The following is a 19,040-nucleotide window of genomic DNA, read 5'->3' on the forward strand; positions in this document are numbered from 1 at the left end:
AGTTAGGAGGTCCTCCGTTCGCGAGGATCTGTTTGCGAGGACGCTCAGCAACGATTAGTTTGACCATGACTGCATATGACTTGTAACAATGACTATAAGCCGGTGATGGTGGATGGCAAGCTCTCTAATCCCTTCGCTACCGCAAAGGGTGCCATCGAGAAGACCTAGCCTAGCCTATTCTAACTTTTCTAATAGTAAGTTTCGGTGAGATACTTGCAATATTTTTTCACAGTGCTAAGCATAACTTCTAGTCGATAAGTAGGGTTGCGAATTGGTTTTCTGAAACGTCTTCCGGTCCCCGATCGCTAAACAATCAGTACTGCATCCTAAACATCGTACATCGTCGTACATCCGTATACTGTCAAATATCCTTTTTCTTAAATCATACAAGCCAGCCAACGAAATAATTGCGATTCCCACGTACTGTATATGAATATGTTGTAGGTACAGCAGCAAAATCGGTGCGGTTCACAGAACCGACTGTCATCATTCCCTTTTGCCCACACGCGTTTCCCTTCGCAATCGTGAAGACCTTGTCCGCAGTTTGAAGACGTACTCTCGCCTTCAAATTTTGAATTTGAGGAATTCCATCGTCGTGACGATGAGGCGTATGAGACAGCTGAGAACAGTAAAAGTTGCCCGACGGCCTTGGTGCGTTTTGATTCACCTATCCCCAAGTCCTGCTAGGGTAAACAGACGAATCCCACGCTCTCGCTGTTCGACCTCTCCTTTTTACAGTATTCATTTTCCATAGCGTCGGTCGCTTCGCACTAGCGTAATGCGCTTATATACCTGGTCGAGGGAGAGTGTTGCGGGTGCGGGTGTAAGAAAAATGGCGCAGAATAGGACGAAGACACATTTCTTCGCTGTGGCGAAAACCGAGACCGATCAGTATTTCGATAGAACCGCTTCAAGCAGGGCGCAACATCCCGACAAGGCTGCCGATTCATTTAGTGAAAGGAGGTGATTCTTGATCAGAGTAGTGTGTTGAGCTTTGTGTCGTACGGCACAGTATTTCCAGTGAAAGTAAAAGCAACCAACACCTACGTTGTGTCACGTGTCAGAAGAAACATAGTGTTCCGAGTTCCGAGTTCTATCACCTCTGTTTCCGATACCCCTGGGTTTTTATTAATTATGTGAGTTTTAACATTTTTGCGCATCCTTTCTTAGTTCGAAAAACTTTCAACTTGTGCCAAATTAGCCAGATTACGTCGCCTTTCACTGAACCATTACGCTGCACTCTTATCCGGCAATTAGCAGCGTGTTCCGCTGATCGCCCGTGTTCAACAGACTGCGTACAACAGACTATGACGTAGTGAACTGTACAATAAGCCAATCTACTATCAACTCCACCTGCTAATGTCCGCCAACTGCCCTTACACCTTCAGGCGACGTGCAGCTTAGGTGATGCTCCAACCTTCTTACCGTACCTCGTTATAATGGGAATTACTCGTTATAACAGGAAAAGCAGTCACATGAATTGCTTGGTCAATGCTTGGTTAGCGAATATGGTTGCCTGGTTAATTTGGATACTTGGTTAGAGAATTTCAAAAATAAAAACAAATTGAGCAAGCAACAGAGTTCACTAGATCACCGCCATAGTTTTTAATCAATTGGCCACTAGAACTGTTGTATTGCTTGCTGGTCGAGATAGAATAATCTGGCAACGCAATTAATCTGTCGCACCGCCGACCAAGTCTAAAGGCCAGACAAAAAAGCCCTGGATAAAGCGTATAAAAATAGATCTACCGCCGATCTGAATTGCCCTCAATTTTATGCGCATTATAGGAGCATACTAAGCCGATTTGGAAACGTTCGTGTACATGTGCTTAATCCGTGGGTGTGTGTATGTGTGTTGGTTTATATAAACATTTGCCTTGGTAGATTGGAGATGGCTTTAAGCGAAGGGAGTGCAGACCATTTATGGTCCGGTTATTAGTGCACAGGCTCGACAGTCACTTGCTGCCTTAGCTTGCAAAATTTCACGACGTAGTAGACGATGACGACGGGATTAAGCGTTCTTATTGTACGGAAACTGAAGCACAAGAATGGAAAATGATCCTTTTCGTGCGCACATATGGTGGAGTCTTCAATCTTGAATTTACTTACGGCTTACTGAGTTGATGGTCGAATTCATTCATTCAAAAAGCTACAAGAGGTTATAGTAATACAGATAGAGTCTAGTAGGGTTACTAGCGGTGGTGGCAACTTCGTTATCAAGCAAAATAACATGGCCCTAGTATATAAACCCAATTCCACGTGCAACCTGTCTGTCATTCGCCCTTAGTACATCGCCTTGTTTCAAAAAGTACAAGTAGCGCTTCCTGAAATTTGGTAGAATTAGAGTTAAAAGTTTTATTGATTTGAGGTTTTTGAAGATTGATTTGTACCAAGAAAAGTTTGATTCCCCGTGTGCACTGATTTCTCCCGGATGAGCAAGGTGTCGAAGCGGGCACCGGCCTGTTCTAGCTGCTCTTCACGCGTGGTTGAGTCTGACTAGTCGTGGGCAAGCCAAAGGGCCGGTTTCGTTACTCTATAGCACCGTAGCCAACTCGTACTCGAGTGTTCAACAGTCCCTCAGATGTGAATTTTCTCATTGCGCTACTTTGCAGCCAACAAACAGTGACTAGGACACAGTCAAAATGTTCAAAAATCACCTTGCTATGATTGGCATGAACGAAACGCCCAACAAGAAGGCGAAATTTTGGCAATCATACATCAGATCCTTGAAAGGTGAGTAGTGCACCTGCGCCCTATGGGCACAGGCAGGACGCACAAACTACCAGGGATGCCTTCTGATACTCGTTTTCGTCAAGGATCCGATGATATTCGTGCACATGACACTCCAGCCTACCGGCGACCCATCCTGCTATTCGACGAGCCGGATACTGCGGTCGGCCGTATCAACTCACCGGGATATCACTACTTGCCGGTCCATCGCGAAACATACGGCTATTCCCCTCGACCAATCTACGACCATCACTATCACCGCTCGCATAGAGCACGTAAGTAACCAACCAGATATCCAGAGAGACCCTCAGAAAACCTGCACAAAAACCCAACTCTTACACTCTATCTGCTGGGATTGGTTAAATTCGGCATTAACGTAACTCGTTGCAGCAAGCGTGAGCAGACTGGCAGACGCCGAGAAGGCCTGGGCGGACCACCTGGAGCGGATGAGGGAAATCGATCGCAGGTAATACAATGGTTATGAATAGGTGTCCAATTGCACCCACTTCCAGGTCTGGAACCAGAAGTGTGGTCGAATCACCGACATTCGGACCCAACTAACTATGATCGTTCCGGTCATCTCCATTCTACGCCCCAGATATCCATCGCGCTACGGACTCTATCTGAAGGACAAACCGAGCCAGGTAGTGTTTCCGCAGGAAGTCGAGTACGAGCCGGAGACGAAGCCGCTATACTCAACGACGATGCACTAAAGTGGAAGCGCAGCGTACGACGCCAACTAGATTTTCGCTTCTCACGCACAGCTAAACGAAAAAAGAAACAAACACACACAAAACCAGTTTAAAATTAGATTTTGTGAATACTAATATACAGCGCACACCAATTAACAAGCTTAAGTAGTGTTCTGCCTTTCGGTGCAAGGTTTTAGCCGTTTTCTGTGCCTCTGTTCTCCAATTGAAAGTAGTTAACGCTGGGTGGTCTAAACCACAGACAACACTGAATAATACAATTAGTCAGAGAATGCTTGATCGAAACACTATTTACGAAACACTCACCTTAAAATCTCCGTCGCCTACTTGGCATGTTTCAAATCAAAAGTATTTTATAAAGTTTTATCGCACGTGCACATAGTTTCCGAGGGAGACGGAGCAACGTGCCGGAACAAATTACCAGTATCAGATGCAAAAAGGTATTGTTTATTTAAAATGTTAGAAAATGTTAAAATTATATTACTGATTGAGCCACTAATATGCGCCCCGCGCTGACGTTGCTGTCCGATTTCGTTTTCGGCTAAAGGTACAGCCAAGATGTCCCCAAACAGCCAAACTGTCGAACATTAGGTTGCGAAAGTGAAATTATCCCATGCAGACTGTGGCTTACAAACGGACACACATAATCTCTCTCTCTCTCACACACACACACACGTATACATTCACAGCTACAGTTGTCTCTCTCTCTCTTCCTATCTCTTTCTCTCACTCTGTCTCTCGCTTTCTCCATGTCTCGCGCAGAGAGTCACACCGGTGCACCTAACAGAGATCCTCTTGGACTGTGTTCCGATTTTCTAAATTTTGCTTCCATCCTTGAGCATTGTTTGACTTGTTTTTGGCATTATTTTTAGAAAACATAAGCCATTCTAGTAGCGCGGGCTGATAAAACCCTTCTGATATACAACGCCACAGCCCCCCAGGCGCAACGATCACCAAGGCGAGCAGGTGCAGTCAAAATAAAATGTATCCTCTCTATTGCGGGCTACACTCTTTGGCTTACATGTATACAATTAATTGTTATTTAAGTTATTGAGCTTACAGTTATATATCCGGTACAGCACCGACAGTAGCTTTCCGTGTAGTGTGTAAAGGCTGCGCAGCGGGCCACTTGGCACGGCGCTTACAATTTGACTGACCGAACCAATGTTCTAACAGCATCGTCACGGCACAAGTGTGCCGCGACGATAACTTCATTGATCGAGACGGTTTTGCGATGCGCTTCATTTTGTTCCTTTTTTTCTGTACAACTAATTCAAGTTGCGCTATTGACTATCTTAACGACAAAAGAAACAAGATATATATATCTATATATATATATATATGTATACAGTACAGTAGCAGTCTTGTACCAGTATCAAATGTGCTAGAAAATTGAAATAAATCGACCTAGAAACCGACTAAGGCATACTACGAGTCACATTTATTTAGTGTAAATAATGCATCCGAACACACATAAACCATTCAGGTAGGTAGGACGAACACTCATGTACAAGCAACACTCCGCCTACCTAGTTGGTCCACCTTTTTGGCTCGATATACTAGTATATAGTGTAAGAATACCCCCGCTGATAGAGCAGGCGGTAACGCTCGTCGATGTCATGCAGTCGGCCATGGTTTCGATTCCCGATACTGGCGTGACAGGGGATGTTGGCGCGGGACCAACAACCATGCCCGTAAAAACACACCGTTACAGAGATTAACATTGTCTCTCTCTCTCTGGTACAGGATAAGAGAACGCTTATCGGTTGTTGCCGAATAAGAAGTGTAACAGAATATCTAAACTGCGCACAGCTCGCTACAACGCGACAGTTACCAGCATCCAGCGTGTACTAATAGGTACACCAACGAACTGGACGCAAAGAAAGAAAGTCAAAGCGGAACGAAAAAAACCCACATAAAACCGGCAGCGATTGTTGTCCGGATGTGGGTGGTCCTTTAGTACACCTTCCAGGGAACTACGTGGTCTGACCAAAAATTTACGCGACATTTCAATTTCCGCGGGCTACGTATATCCGAGCTTCGTATACCGTATATCCGATCCGATCCGATGACAACTGTTTTGCTTGGTTTGCTTGTTTTGTCAAAAATTGACCGATCATTCAAAATGGCCGAAATTTTCACCGTAATTTACTGACATGTAGAGCAAACTTACGCAACAAAAAAATCGAAAATCGGATATACGTAGCCCACGAAATGTCGCGAACATTTTAGATCAGACCACGTACTTCTTCACATTTCATTCCCGTTGATGCGTTGTTTTCTCAAACAGCGTTTCATGGTGTGTGTTTGTATAAACTACAACCTACTACAAAATGACCACTTACGTGTTCTAGCTTGATACCCTTGAGGTACGGTGTGCGCATTTTGTAGTATATTCTAGGGATTCATCTGACGAATCAACGGTAGTTATAGTTTAAAATGGTAGTTATGACTTACGCAAATTCACGCATACTCATAACGCTGCCTGCTCGTGCCGTCATATGATGCGCCACTTTCACCACTAAAGTATTGTCGTTCCGTGACTGGTTAATTTCTAAAAATAACAGAATTATTTCGACAGTTGACGGAAAAAACAAACACGGTGTTTTCGAATGCATCGCTAATGAATCATGATTGTAGCTACGATGTGTGTGTACGAAACAAATTTTTTCAATCTTAGAGGGACGTGGTTATAATGTATAAAACTATAGTTTTATTAGAAAAAATTGTGTATGCGGGGTACGAAAATAGTATTTATTTGTATACGAGGACAAATGAACTAATGCTAAATACACATGGAACCAAAAGGACATGTGAAGCAAAGTTTTAGTATACAGCAAACACTACTGTGTTTAAGTGTCAGACCTTGTTCTCTCTTTGCATTACCTACTGGCTTGGACATAGGGTAAATAGAGTGCCAATGAGAATGATTGTTGTGGTCATATGGAGAAAATAATGTGCGACGTCATACCAAAGGGTCGGTGTTACGCGTTTTTCTGCTTATGTGCTCCTGACACACAGGAGATACTACCGGCAGAGTCTCTGGGGAGCAAAACGTTGCGTTAGATAACGATCCGATTCCGGTACTTCCTTCTCTGGGCGCACGCTGATTCCATGTCCTATTTCTTTCGACAGCTCCGAAAACAGAACCCAACCGCTATTGATGCTTCAAACCTTGACCAGTTTGACCTTCGTAATTATTTATTTGATTGTGATCGTTACCTAGTATTCTTTCGGTTTTTATAGAAGCATTATTTTTATTTTGTTCCGAGACTGGAACTACCATTAAACTGTTTCAAAACGTTTTGAAGTGAGATTGAATTAAATTTGCCTTATTGATGTATTAAATATGGAAACAATAGTCTATTCGAAGGCAGTACTTATTTGAAATTTGGAATGCACGGAGATTGCCGTTTTCCAGCGAATTCCGAAGCCTGATAAGGTTTCCCGGTTGTGTTTCCAACTGTTTTCGCAATTAGTATAGGTTTCAAGGATTTGAATTCTACATCGTATAAGGACAAGGATAACTTCGTACAAGGATAACTAAACTACTTCATATTGACCCCGATATTCACAGCGTGTATTAAGTCTAGGTCTACGCACACGTTATACTATACATATACGCATGCTCAGCAATACTTCGACCACTGGATTATTATTGTCCTTCGAACCAAGTGAATTCTATAAATAGGCATATTTTCCACAGTGGCAGAGTACGAAAACAAACCTCGCATTTACATAAGCTACACATGAACCACAATTCACGCTGGACGCACCGTGGTCATAATTTTTTCGAAAACATCGTCCAACCAGCGCTTTGAACGCTCGTTGTCGATTCGTGAAATTTTTGCTTGTGTTAACTATTTTGAAAGGTCTCTATTTCATCAAGGATTATGGCCGGGATGTTTCCTGCTGAGCGATGCAATGCATGCCCACTATAAAGATCGTTTATGTGGCTTTATTTATTTATTTATTATTACAAGGACAGAGCAGTATTAAGCACCAATGCAAAGTTTTACACTGAAGTTGATGCACTGTCAGGTTTCGACCTGGCGTCTTTCGCCTACAAACCGATTAGTCGGTGCAGCGTAGGCGGATGATCTACGGAAGCGCCATTATGTGAGATGTCCCATACTAATGTTGGTACGGAATGGAAACATTATTATGCCCAGTTTAATTGACTTTTGCCGTGAATGATGAATCAAAGGTTCTATCAAACGAAGATAGTAGCGTGAAAATGGCATGAACTGACAAGAGTCTATCGATCATGTCCTTGGGTGCTGTGGTGGAGACCATTACAGAAAACTAGTACAGTAACCTAGCACCAGATATAAAATTGTTTGTTCCACTTTCTGGAACACACACGGTGTCTGACGCTTTGTGGTAGGTTTAAGCGTGAACCCCCAGGCACCGGCACAGAAAATCATCGGTGAATTCACGTTCACACTGTGAGCTAACTGTCTATTTTTAAGTCAATGAAACAACCGTTGGTTGGCCAAATTCAGTGATGATTTAAGATGATGCCAAATTCTACCCTGTGGTACGCCTGAGGTCGTTGAAAAAATCTGTCTACGCTAACGCTGGTCGTAACGAAAAATACTGCCAATGATGCATGATGATGCATTCCTTGCCTGCATACGTTTAAGGGGCGATTAATCTAGTAGATACGCTTCTGTAACAAGTAGCTGCACTCACCGAAGATAAACAACTCCAGACTAATTAGTATTTACTATTGCACAGCTAGCTTTGTTAATATTTTTTGTTTAAATTGTTTGAATCTAATTGAAAATTTATTATTAAATTATTTATTATTATTTATTTATTATTATTTATTAAAATTTATTATTATTTATTATCAAACTACAGTCTCAGGTCGTGTCAGTCGCGGTCGATAGGCCAGCGTTAAAAGAATTTAATGATAAGTTCGTTTCGTTTTTTTTTAAATTAACAGTACTTGTCAGTTTTATCAAAAAATACTAAACCGACTTACATTTTACTTGATCTCTATAGTGTGTTTGGGTCATATTTCTGTATGTAACGTTTTCTTTATTTTTCTGTATGCCTGCCTACATCATGTGACATCATCTACATCTACCCCCATCAACTCTTGGATGCCACAACAGCTTGTGAAGGTCCTTAACAAAATCAGTGCGATGCTCTCGCGACTGACCGAGCACTTTGATGAACAACTCAATTACTAAACTACCGAGCAGCCGGAGGCTCCATTGGCCGATACAAATGTGCCAGATGCACCATAGTCAGCGTAAAATTTTATGAGACCATGATTACCAAGCTGACCAAAATTGTCAGACCAAAAATCCGTTATTACAAAGGCATTGCGCCAATGGGATGGTTTCTGTTCAATTTCGCGTTACAGTTGGCCATTAGGGACTCTGAATTAGAGACCTCAGGGACCATCTACTATAAGCCCAGCCAGATCCTGGCCTATGCTAAGGATTTACATGTTAAAGGTCAAAGGATCTTCTATGTAACTTAAACTTACATAAGGATTGAGCAAGAAAGCGGATAACATCGATCTGCAGATAAACGAATGCAAAACCATTCATGGTGGGACCATCAGCAGCCTCGCCAACATCATCAGGGACCATTCGTGGTGATGATGTACTAATAAGTGTTCGAAAGTTCAAAGTCTTCTCGAGCTATACATACACGTCTGCGCCTCGTCAGGCTCTGGTGAGCTACTCATCTCATGAGAATGGCGGACGACGAACCTGTCCGTACATTTTTCTTGGACCGTACAGCAGTTTGGACTAAACTAACTAACTAGTTTGGAACGCCGGTTCTGGTTTACTCCAAACGCTTTACTCTAAACGCCGGTTCTGGTTTACTCCAAACGCTTTACTCCAAACGCCGGTTCTGGGACGAAACGCTGACGTTAACCCTAGACGAGACGACATTACTACACGTAAGTAATCTACAGTTTCAAATATTCGTGAACAAACACCGGTTTTTGGAAAAGTGCTTTGTGGATAGATAATTTTATAATCTTCTTCTCTGATAAATGAATTTCGAAAATCCTCTGCACTTCCTACATTCATCGCACAAGCTGTTACTTTTTACCCCTACATTTTAAAAGATACCGAAAGTCGTGGATGCCATAAAAAAGTCTGTATTCTATTGCTGCGACCAACGCAGAGTGGCGATTTTTAAAGTTGAACGATTTTGAAAGGCTACAAAGCCTCTCGTATTTTTGTGTCAACGACACATGGGCTGAAAAGTCGCAAGCCAAAGAAAGAAAACATTTTTTTTTTCAAAATTGGTTTTATTCATCAACGTAGTCTCCATCAAGAGCCACACAATTATTCTAGCACTGCTCTACCATTTCAATGCTACTTTTGTACCACGATCGTTTTCATCCATCGTAACATATGAGTGTCGACGCAAAAACTCCGGCTTTAACACTAGGTATACACCACCGGTCATTTTGACTGGTACAAGGGTTAGCCATATATGATATACTGATTTATATTCTTCTTCTTCTTCTTCTATCAATATCTATTTATATAAAAATGGTTGTTTGTCTGTCTGTGCGTACCGCATTTTCTCCAAAACTACTGAACCAATCCGCGTGAAATTTTGCACAGCGTAAAGTTTGATCCTCCCACACCTCTCGGGAGGAGGGGCTCCCATACAAACGTAACGTACCGTAACGTCCCATGCGTAACGTCCGATACGTAACGCCCATACGTAACGTCCCATACAAACGTTTTCGAGCAAATAGAACCAAATTCGGCAGATGGGAGTTTTAGGGAAGGGGAAATGTTCTGGTGAATGTTTGAAACCACTCCCCTCTTTACAAAGGGGAGCTTCCATACAAAATCTGGGTTAATTTCAGTAAAACTCGGATAGATTTCAAACAATTTGACCCAAATTCAGGTGGTGCGAGTTTTGGCATGTATCCAACGGGAAGCCGATCGGATACATCACCGGGAAACGGAGGAGTAACGGGAGGCGGGAAGGAAAATTGAACCAATACGTCACCGGGAAGCCCGATCGTTTGAAAAGTAGGAGTAACGGGAAGCGAAAAGGGAAGCTGATCGGATACGTCACCAAGAAGTCTTCTGAAACGCCTTCCAATCAAGGATGCAATGAGGCGCAGCGACGCGCGCCGGGAACAGCTAGTTTGTTTATAAAAAAACAAACGGCTTGTTATTTTTCGTTGCTTGAAATTTTATTTGAAAGGTTGATTCTTCAATTTTTTGCATGAAAAATTATTTTGGTTAATTGTCCACCATGATTGGTTTGGCAGTAGCCCATTCGGTTGACCTATTTTTGAGTACATTTTCGATTGTAGCTGGTCCTATTTCGGCTACAGCCACTTGAATTTGGATCTTGAGGTCGTCAATAATTAGTCGTTTGTTCGCGTAACATGAATATCGCTTGTGGCTGTCGCTGTATCGCACGTAGCACCGTCGTGTTGAAACCAAATGCCGTCCACGTACTCCCATAGAAACGCATAAAATTCAGCATAATTCGGGTTGTTTTCGAGCAAATCGAACCAAATTCGGCACGTGAGATTTTTTGGGAAAGGAAAATATTCTGACGAATGTTTAAACTCCCTCCCCGAGTGTTTGAAACCCCTACCTTCATTAAAAAGGGGGGCTCCATACAAAATCTAGGTTCATTTCAGTTAAATTCGGACAGTTTTCAAGCAATTTGAGCAATTCAGCTGGTGTGAATTTTGACATGTATCCAACGGGAAGCGGGAAGGAAAGCCGGTCGGATACGTCACCGGGAATCCCCAGCGTCTGAAATAGAAGAGCAACGGGAAGTAAGAAGGGAACCCGATCAGATACGTCACCAGGAAGTCCGATCCTGTGAAACGCCGGATCATCGAGAAATGAGGATGAAATGAGGCGTGGCGACGCGCGCCGGTAACAGCTAGTCTCTGCATAAATTTAAACTAAACTTTTAAAAACTTTAACTTAATTTTAACTTTGAACGTTCTGGGGACAGGCTTTCCGGAACCCAAAGCTTCAGTAAAAATATTGGTTTTACTGCTCAATGAGTTGGCTAGGTCTTGTACTTAATTTCTATCAGTGACGGGACGTCATAACAGCTGCGGAAGCGTATTTTGAAGCCCTTCCAGTTTCTCGCTTGGAATTTTTAAATTGGAATGGATGGGAAGGAAGGGATGGAATTTATAAATTGGAGTCTCGTTGGATCAAGTGCATTGATGTTCAGGGAGGCTATAATGAATAATAAAGTGAATTTCAAACCAAAAAAATGTGTTTTTCTTATCGAGACAAAGAACATATTGAACAGCCTAATGGGGCGTCGATCAAAATTGAGGTATTTTATCGTTCACAGTGATTGACTATCCCCTTATTCTGTGTTGGCTTCAAAAAAGAATGTGACCATTTTATCTAGTTTAACGGATGTTTGATCCTTGCGGTAGATTTTATTTTGAATTGCATACAAGATTGAGTTACTTCGGGGCTACCTGTCAAACTGCCCGTGAGTTCCTATGTTGACGGAATTAGACCGCGCTGTCAAAAGGTACCGCAGAATAGTAAACAAACCCGAACAGCGAACAGCGTACAGCGAAAGAAGTTACGAAATCGCTGCACGATAGACGATTACAGTCAAAATGGAAGCTTCGGCATTTATCAAGAAAGAGAATGGTGTTGAGTAAGTTACTGTTTGATGCGATGTTTGATTTGATGTTAGTGTAAGGTTAACTACTGAGCCGGGCGGTTTGCGTTTCTGCCGTGTGGTCCGATTTGCCACAATTGATGCACTGAATGCTTCTGACGACGATCTACCTGAGCCCGAGTTGTTTCCGCCTGAGTTGTTACACTCGCGGGCGTAGAGTGTATAAGCGTTTTTGCCCGTTTGACGTTTCCCGCAGACTGTCCATTCGAGCCGTGTTTTGAGGGCTACCGGCTCTCCCATCTTTCCCTCTTTGCGTTTCAGCCCTAAGCCTAGCTGATAATGCCTCAATCCAATCAGTATACGGGGACGGGCGTCGAAGTAAGACGCGATCGGTATCTTCTTCAGATGCGGGTACTTGGATGCCAGCTCGCCATGAGAGTCAGTGTGGAGTCATCGTTAATGAACGCGTATGTGTTCACGGCCTTTTTCCTGCGGAGCGTCACGGGAACGTATCGTAGGAGGGTTTGATCCTGTTCTCCGACGTGTGTGTTGCAGACCGCTGCTGTGGTTTCTGCAGGTTCCACGGGTTCACGGTGTTCGTCACGTCCATCCCGTCCTGCACTCGTGTCCTTGGTTTCGTGTAGGAGGGTGTGGTGTCTACTGAAGCAGCCCGTTATGGTGCAGTTTACAGTTGGGCACTTACCGTGTACGGGGCTTAAACAGTTGAAGCACAGTCGATGAGCCCTAGCTAGAGCCCTCCTCTCTTCGGTTGATTGCTTGCAGAAACGCTCGCATGACTTTACGTTTCTGCAGCCTCCCTTGCAGATCGGGCACACGTCCCGCTGCTTTTCTCTAGTCTCACTATGTACGTTGTGAAACGCCCTGGTTCCTCTCTGGGACGTCTCCATGTTGCCTCTTAGGGGATGTGCCGTAGTACTTTCGACTGTCGATCGGGAACTCTCAAACGTGACTGCATTCACGGCCTTGGCCAGAGTGTAGGCCCAGTCACTGAAATCCGCTAGACTGACCTTGTCTAACTTCGCCCGGTATTCCGCCCAGTTCAGTTTCAGCGTGGTACACAGCTTTTTCCCTAGCTGGTGAAGGAGTGTTATGTTGAACATATATTCACTCAGACCACAAACCTCTGCTGTTGCACACAGATTCTGGACGCTCACTGCCATGTCCATGAGCGTCTCAGGGTTGTCCTCCCTGATGGGCGGAAGGCTGCACGCCTTCTCCATCAGCTGATGAACAATTACCTCAGGGGGACCGTATCTCGCCTTCAGAGTGTCCATAATCCTCTCAACGTTATCTGTATGCAAAAGCAGGCACTTCATAGTTTCCAACCCCTTTCCTCGGTGGCTTTTTTGCAACGAACTACATTTTCCTCCGGTGTGTAGCCGCACATCCGTGTCGTACGATGGAAGGTGGACATAAACCTCGGCCAATCCTCGGGGTCTCCCTGGAACAAGGGAAGCTCCTTTGACACTGCCTTCTGAGCGGCCACCTGTGAACGGGTTAGCTGGAAGTCGTCGTCCTCATGGAAACGGTTGCACTGGTGCTCCGTTTCGATGGTCGGCAAGGCTGACATTCGATGCGGTACCACCGAAATCGGTTGTGGAACAGCCCGTCCTGCACCGATGTTCATAATTTCGCCTGATATCGGTTGGCGTTTGCTAACTTCGTTCACCCAGTCCGTTGCGCGGCAGGATGACTTGGATTTGCTGTTGATGGCGGAGTTTCGCTCTTCGACCTCGTCATTTAGCAAATTATACTTGCGCTCGAGGTAACAGGCGTGAAAGACCTTCTCCTCTTCATGTTTCAGCAGCTCCAGTTGGCGTCTTCGCTGTTTCGATTCCTTGGTGTTCGATTTTTTGCTGCTGGTGACGCTTACACACTGCTACCGATCACAGCTGGCTCTGGCGCTGTCTCAACGGGTTGGGGAAGCTCGCTTTCCAACTCCGGTGCGGCACGTTGTACGCTGCGTTGCCTACTCTGATGCTGCACTAGCCGTTGTACCGTCGCCGCTGGTTTCATCGTTGCTCCGGTGCCCGCGCTTTGCTTCGACGCGTGGCGGGTTAACATCTTCGTTGATGGGGCTGTGGAGTGATTGAAGAGGGTATTTGGTATAGGGGCTTTTATTAACTCTGTCTCTTGGGGCGTCTGACTGTAGAGTGTCTGTCAATCGTCAGAGATCTCGATCACGAGTATCTCAGTATCTCACGCGCTGAGATGCTCGCCACAGGGCCGCCGATTCTGCACGTCGGGTCGTTGCGCTTTCTTGGCCCGGGGTTTTCTTTCCTCTTCTCTTCGACGTGGTCGCCGCTCTGGCGCTCGCTTCCGATGGAGCGCCATTTTTTCCCTTTGCTTCACGTGTGTCGCTCATCATTCGTATTAATGAACCACGCTTTTGCAAGCCACAAAACTAGTTCTGGTTCTCTTTTTAAACCAATCACCACATAAATCTTCCACTCTCAATTACATGTCTTATAATTTTTGAGTGTTAAATACGGCGACTAAGACGTACCATGATATTCATTTTTACACAACAAGCACATTATTTTCCAGAACCGCCAGATACCGATGGTGCCTGTCGATGTGTGACCCTTTGGAGCCGCTGCCGAACGACGAACTTGGACAATATAAGCTTCAAACCCTCTTCAATTGTACCGGTTTTCAGGTAGGACGATTGTTAAAAAAGACATCTTAGCCTATTGCACAAGAAAGACTGTTCTATAAGACTCATATGTTTACAGGCCAATGTATTACCTGGAGTTCCATCGTATTTGTGCACGAATTGCGAATCGCTTTTGGATAAGATGTATGCGTTTCGCTGGCGATGCAACAAAAACATTGCACTGGTCAATGGATTCACCGAAAAGCAAAAAACAGTGAAGAACGAGACAGATATCAATACAGACCATCTTGGCCACTCTGCTGATCAAACGGTTGGTGCAGAATTGTTAATCAAAACTGAAGCCACCACACCGGATGCAGCGAGCGATGCGATTCAGAGGAGTTGTACAGTTCCTCACGTAAATGGGACACATGAATGTTGTGGCAACGAACCAGATGACTTATTCGAAGCCGAGGAAAATCCAATTGCGAAAGTAGAGAATGGAGATGTCGATGAACAGGATAACAACCAGACAAATCCTTCAGAATTGATCTCCCAGGCTCGAGAAGATCCCCCTCGAGAAGATCCCCTCTGAACCAACACATGTGTTAATGATTCAGCATCAGAAACAGTTCAAAATGGAATTGCTGCCATCGATGCCGGAAAAAACCTCAAAGTTGGCCGAAAACGTAAAAACAAGTCACAAGAAGGACTAATACCAACAGTGACCGCATTGCAGTTCAAAGTTTGCGTATTCGTCAACCCTAAAGAATCACATTCGCATTCATACGTTCATTCATTCGTTCGATTCATTCGTTTGTAAAATCTATAAGAAAGCGTTCCATTCAACATTCGCACTACCATATAATTCGAAAATTCACAAGATGGATTAATACCAACAGTGGCCGTAATGCCCTTCAAAGTATGCGCAGTCGTCAGCGTTGAAGGAACACTTTCGCATTCATACCGGTGAAAAGCCGTTTGTGTGTAAAATCTAAGACAGCGTTCCACTCATCATTCGCACTCCCACTTCATTCGGAAATTCATAAAAAGAACAAATAGCTTTTGTTTGAATTAGTACAATAAAAGATAGTTATTGCTCACAAAACTTTGTTTTTGATTGAACATGGGAAACGGGAGATAACGAAGAAAACGTTGGGACAAGAGAAAAACGAATTTGTCAAATAAGTACCGGGAATTTGTGATTTTAAAGAAAATGCTGTATTCGATTTTCTATTTTTATGTGGCGTTAGGTTGCTACACATGTCAGTGACTTATGGTGAACATTTCGGCCATTTTGAGTAATCGGTCAATTTTTGACAGTAGTTTTACTGTGCACGTGTCTTGCCCCGTCGGCGATTTTTTTCTCTTCCAAAAAATGGATGGCATAGAATCTTTATCAAATTTTGTGTCAAAAACGAAATTAAGAGCTCGGACGCAATTGAAATGTTAACTGTGAAATGTTATGGTGAAGCTTTTAAGACCAAAAGCATTGCTTATCGGTGGTTCAAAAATTTTTCAGAGGCCCAAGAAGATGTGAATGTCGAAAAGCCAATTTTGATCGAATGTGAAGCTTACGAATGTGATCGAGTTGTGCTTACAGTTTTCTTGGATTGCAGCTGTGGCTTTTTCTTGTGTCCAAAACTCAAATTACCGCTTCGTGGTCAATTAATATAGGAGAAGACAGAAAGCGCCGATGAGCAAAGCTGTAAAAAATTCAAGCAAAACAGCTGTAAAAAATTAACTGGGCATTGAGAATAGCAACTGAATTTTTAACATAAGTCACTGACATGTGTAGCAACCTAACGCCACATAAAAAACGCCACGAAGATCGAATAAAGCATTTTCTTTAAAATCACAAATTCCCGGTACTTATTTGACAGAATATATGTCATATAATATATTTTTGACATTCTAAGACAAAGCATCCTGCCTCTGAAGAAATTGTGCTGGCCGAGCGTACGATACTAATTTACTCCAAAGTCACGGCATAGAAATATGGGCGATAACATTATCGCCACAGTTAGACAATTAACGAGGTAAACAAACGCTTGCGCCATCACCAACCCGTTTCTGCATAGCCGTGGCTAAAACCCTGTATAAAACAGTCGCTGTACTAAATTACAGCGCGTGCACAATACCATTCACTAACGTTGATGACATCGTTAATTGTGTGAGCTGCGGGGATAATTTTATCTCCTTTACCACTATACGTTGGCTTTGATTGACCCTATTGAGAGAAAAGTGAAGGTAAGACCAGGCATCAGCTTATTCAGTCTAGCGGACAGGGGTCCTCTCTCGATGTCACATCGGACCTTCCGTGCCAACATTGTGCTAGGCATAGAGCTTGCATCCAGGTGTGCTTCCTATCGTACGAAACACCACAAGAAACATTCGATACTAATGTGGGCAATAAGCAAGCAACAAAGTCAAGTCACGAGGTCCGACAAAACATCGATCGCCTTTTCATTTCTGTGTACACATGCCAGGAAACACTGGCGCTGAATTTTATGCCATCTCCTTCTCCCTGCAGAGCCACCCTGGGCATTGGGCTTTTCTCGTCCGATTAATATAGAGTCCGGTTGACGAAAACAGCCACGGCTTCATGACAAAAATAAAGAAAATGAGCGGAAACCAGTACGATGTTCGTCGAACATTTGCGCTAAAAAAATGCATATTATTAATTTATTTTAGTTTTATGCAAATTTGCGCTTTTATTACGATCATCATAACCTGTGTAATCGATGTTGACTTAAAATGGCAATGATGCAATCATTTGTCGCTGAAAATACCGACTGGATTAACTTTACGGAGATCCCGTTCTTTTCGATAAGTCCAGCACAGCAAACGTTTGCAAACTGGATGCCTTGGTTCATCGACGAGCCCCACTCGCCTCTGTCACTCGCCGCTGCTTCTCTTTCCATGGCCGTTGGAGCAGAAGCGTTACGGCACGGCAACCTCGAGCGAAGCGCTCCCATCCCTCCAGATATCCACAGCATCTCGCTCGCCATGTTATCCGGCATGAGTTGGGAGCTACCACTATCGGACAGCGACCCCTCCTTCTCTTGCTGGCATGTACACTTAGAGAACCGTGTAAACTCCTCTCCATGTAGGTACTATCGGAAAAATCCATGGCCCTGCAGCATCTTGAACAAGTCGAGGACGACAGGTGGCCCAGCGCACAACGTCCAGAATAACTCGGCGATCCCACCGCTGGTATCGACTGTCTCTGATGAAGTGTCAACAATCGCAGTTAAAGTTTTGTCACCGAAAGGGGTTTTTGCCTTCATCACCAACTTTAACGCTCTCCTGTTAAAAGCGTTGTCAAATGCATTGAATTTGATCGCTTAATAAGCTTGCGTCTTACTGGGCACTAACTTCAGTATACTTATGCAGTCCGCGCTTATTTGAAAGATAATTATTTTCTGCGATGGGGCGGGGCGGGCGCGTTCCATAAAAAGGGCGCGTTCCATCGAAAAACATAACATGCGTGAGTAAAAGCTGCGCATTCCGCTTGCACCAAATTCATGAACACCCCAAAAAATACCCAAATAAACGAGACACGTTTCTACACATTCATTGAACTATACCGTACAGTGCCCAGAGCATGTTAAATTTATCCAATGTTTACGCCCACGCCCCCAGAGTATTTAGTGCTCAATATCCCGTTCCTCGATGCGAGAAAACCTCGTGGTTCTCCACCTCCCTCTCCTTCAGTGTCATCTATTTGAGCTTTGATGCTAAAGTCCCTACTGGCCTTAGGATAGCAGAAGGGAGCTTATCGTCAAAGCTCGTGGCAATCCATATGACCAACAACGTTATAGTGCGCCTAGATTTGCTGCAATGTGCTGTAAAAACGCGTAGTTCTTAGTGTTTGATTTTCGCGTTGTGGCGCAAGTTACTTGTTGTAAACGTTGCAAGGTGGATCCGCGATTCCGTATGTGCGTTTCCAGCATCGTTCGATAGGTTAGCTAATCAATTTGCTTTCTCTCTGCTGATCTGTTCGAAAATCAGCAAAATAAATTGTAGATAGAAACGACTCAGTTTCGTGATTCGCCAGCCAGTGGTCAATGCTTTAAAAAGCGAGCAAAATTTCCGCCAACCGGTGTGTAGAACTCGGCCATTCATTCGGATGCCTACCCGAAAAGACGTAGACGAAATTGAATACAAAAACGACCACTTAATGTGATGACCTGAAACGGACAGTGGGACACGATGGCGTCAGTTAGCGACCACAATTCTGCTGACGATTTAGGGAGACGTTTCAAACGAACAGTGTCCGCATGCTGGCGGCTACGAGATGGATGAGAGAGATTTAGGTTTCGACGACTTCGCCCTTGAAGTTGAAGTCTGCGAAGAACGCTAGT

General features: G+C 43.9%; 1 protein-coding gene across 1 annotated transcript in view; it reads left to right on the forward strand.

The window, feature by feature from the left end:
• The first annotated feature begins 904 nt into the window (after positions 1–904).
• LOC128274223 (uncharacterized) overlaps positions 905–19,040 on the forward strand; it is a 305,029-nt gene continuing 286,893 nt past the window's right edge. Inside the window, exons 1-5 of the mRNA XM_053012344.1 lie at positions 905–1,136; positions 2,613–2,733; positions 2,817–3,005; positions 3,121–3,196; positions 3,329–4,000. Of these exons, the coding sequence (XP_052868304.1) occupies positions 2,643–2,733; positions 2,817–3,005; positions 3,121–3,196; positions 3,329–3,443 (471 nt within the window). The 5' untranslated portion in view covers positions 905–1,136; positions 2,613–2,642 and the 3' untranslated portion in view covers positions 3,444–4,000. The remainder of the gene's footprint in view (positions 1,137–2,612; positions 2,734–2,816; positions 3,006–3,120; positions 3,197–3,328; positions 4,001–19,040) is intronic.

Source organism: Anopheles cruzii, chromosome X (assembly GCF_943734635.1).
Source record: "Anopheles cruzii chromosome X, idAnoCruzAS_RS32_06, whole genome shotgun sequence".
In the NCBI taxonomy this organism is placed as follows: Eukaryota; Metazoa; Arthropoda; class Insecta; order Diptera; family Culicidae; genus Anopheles; species Anopheles cruzii.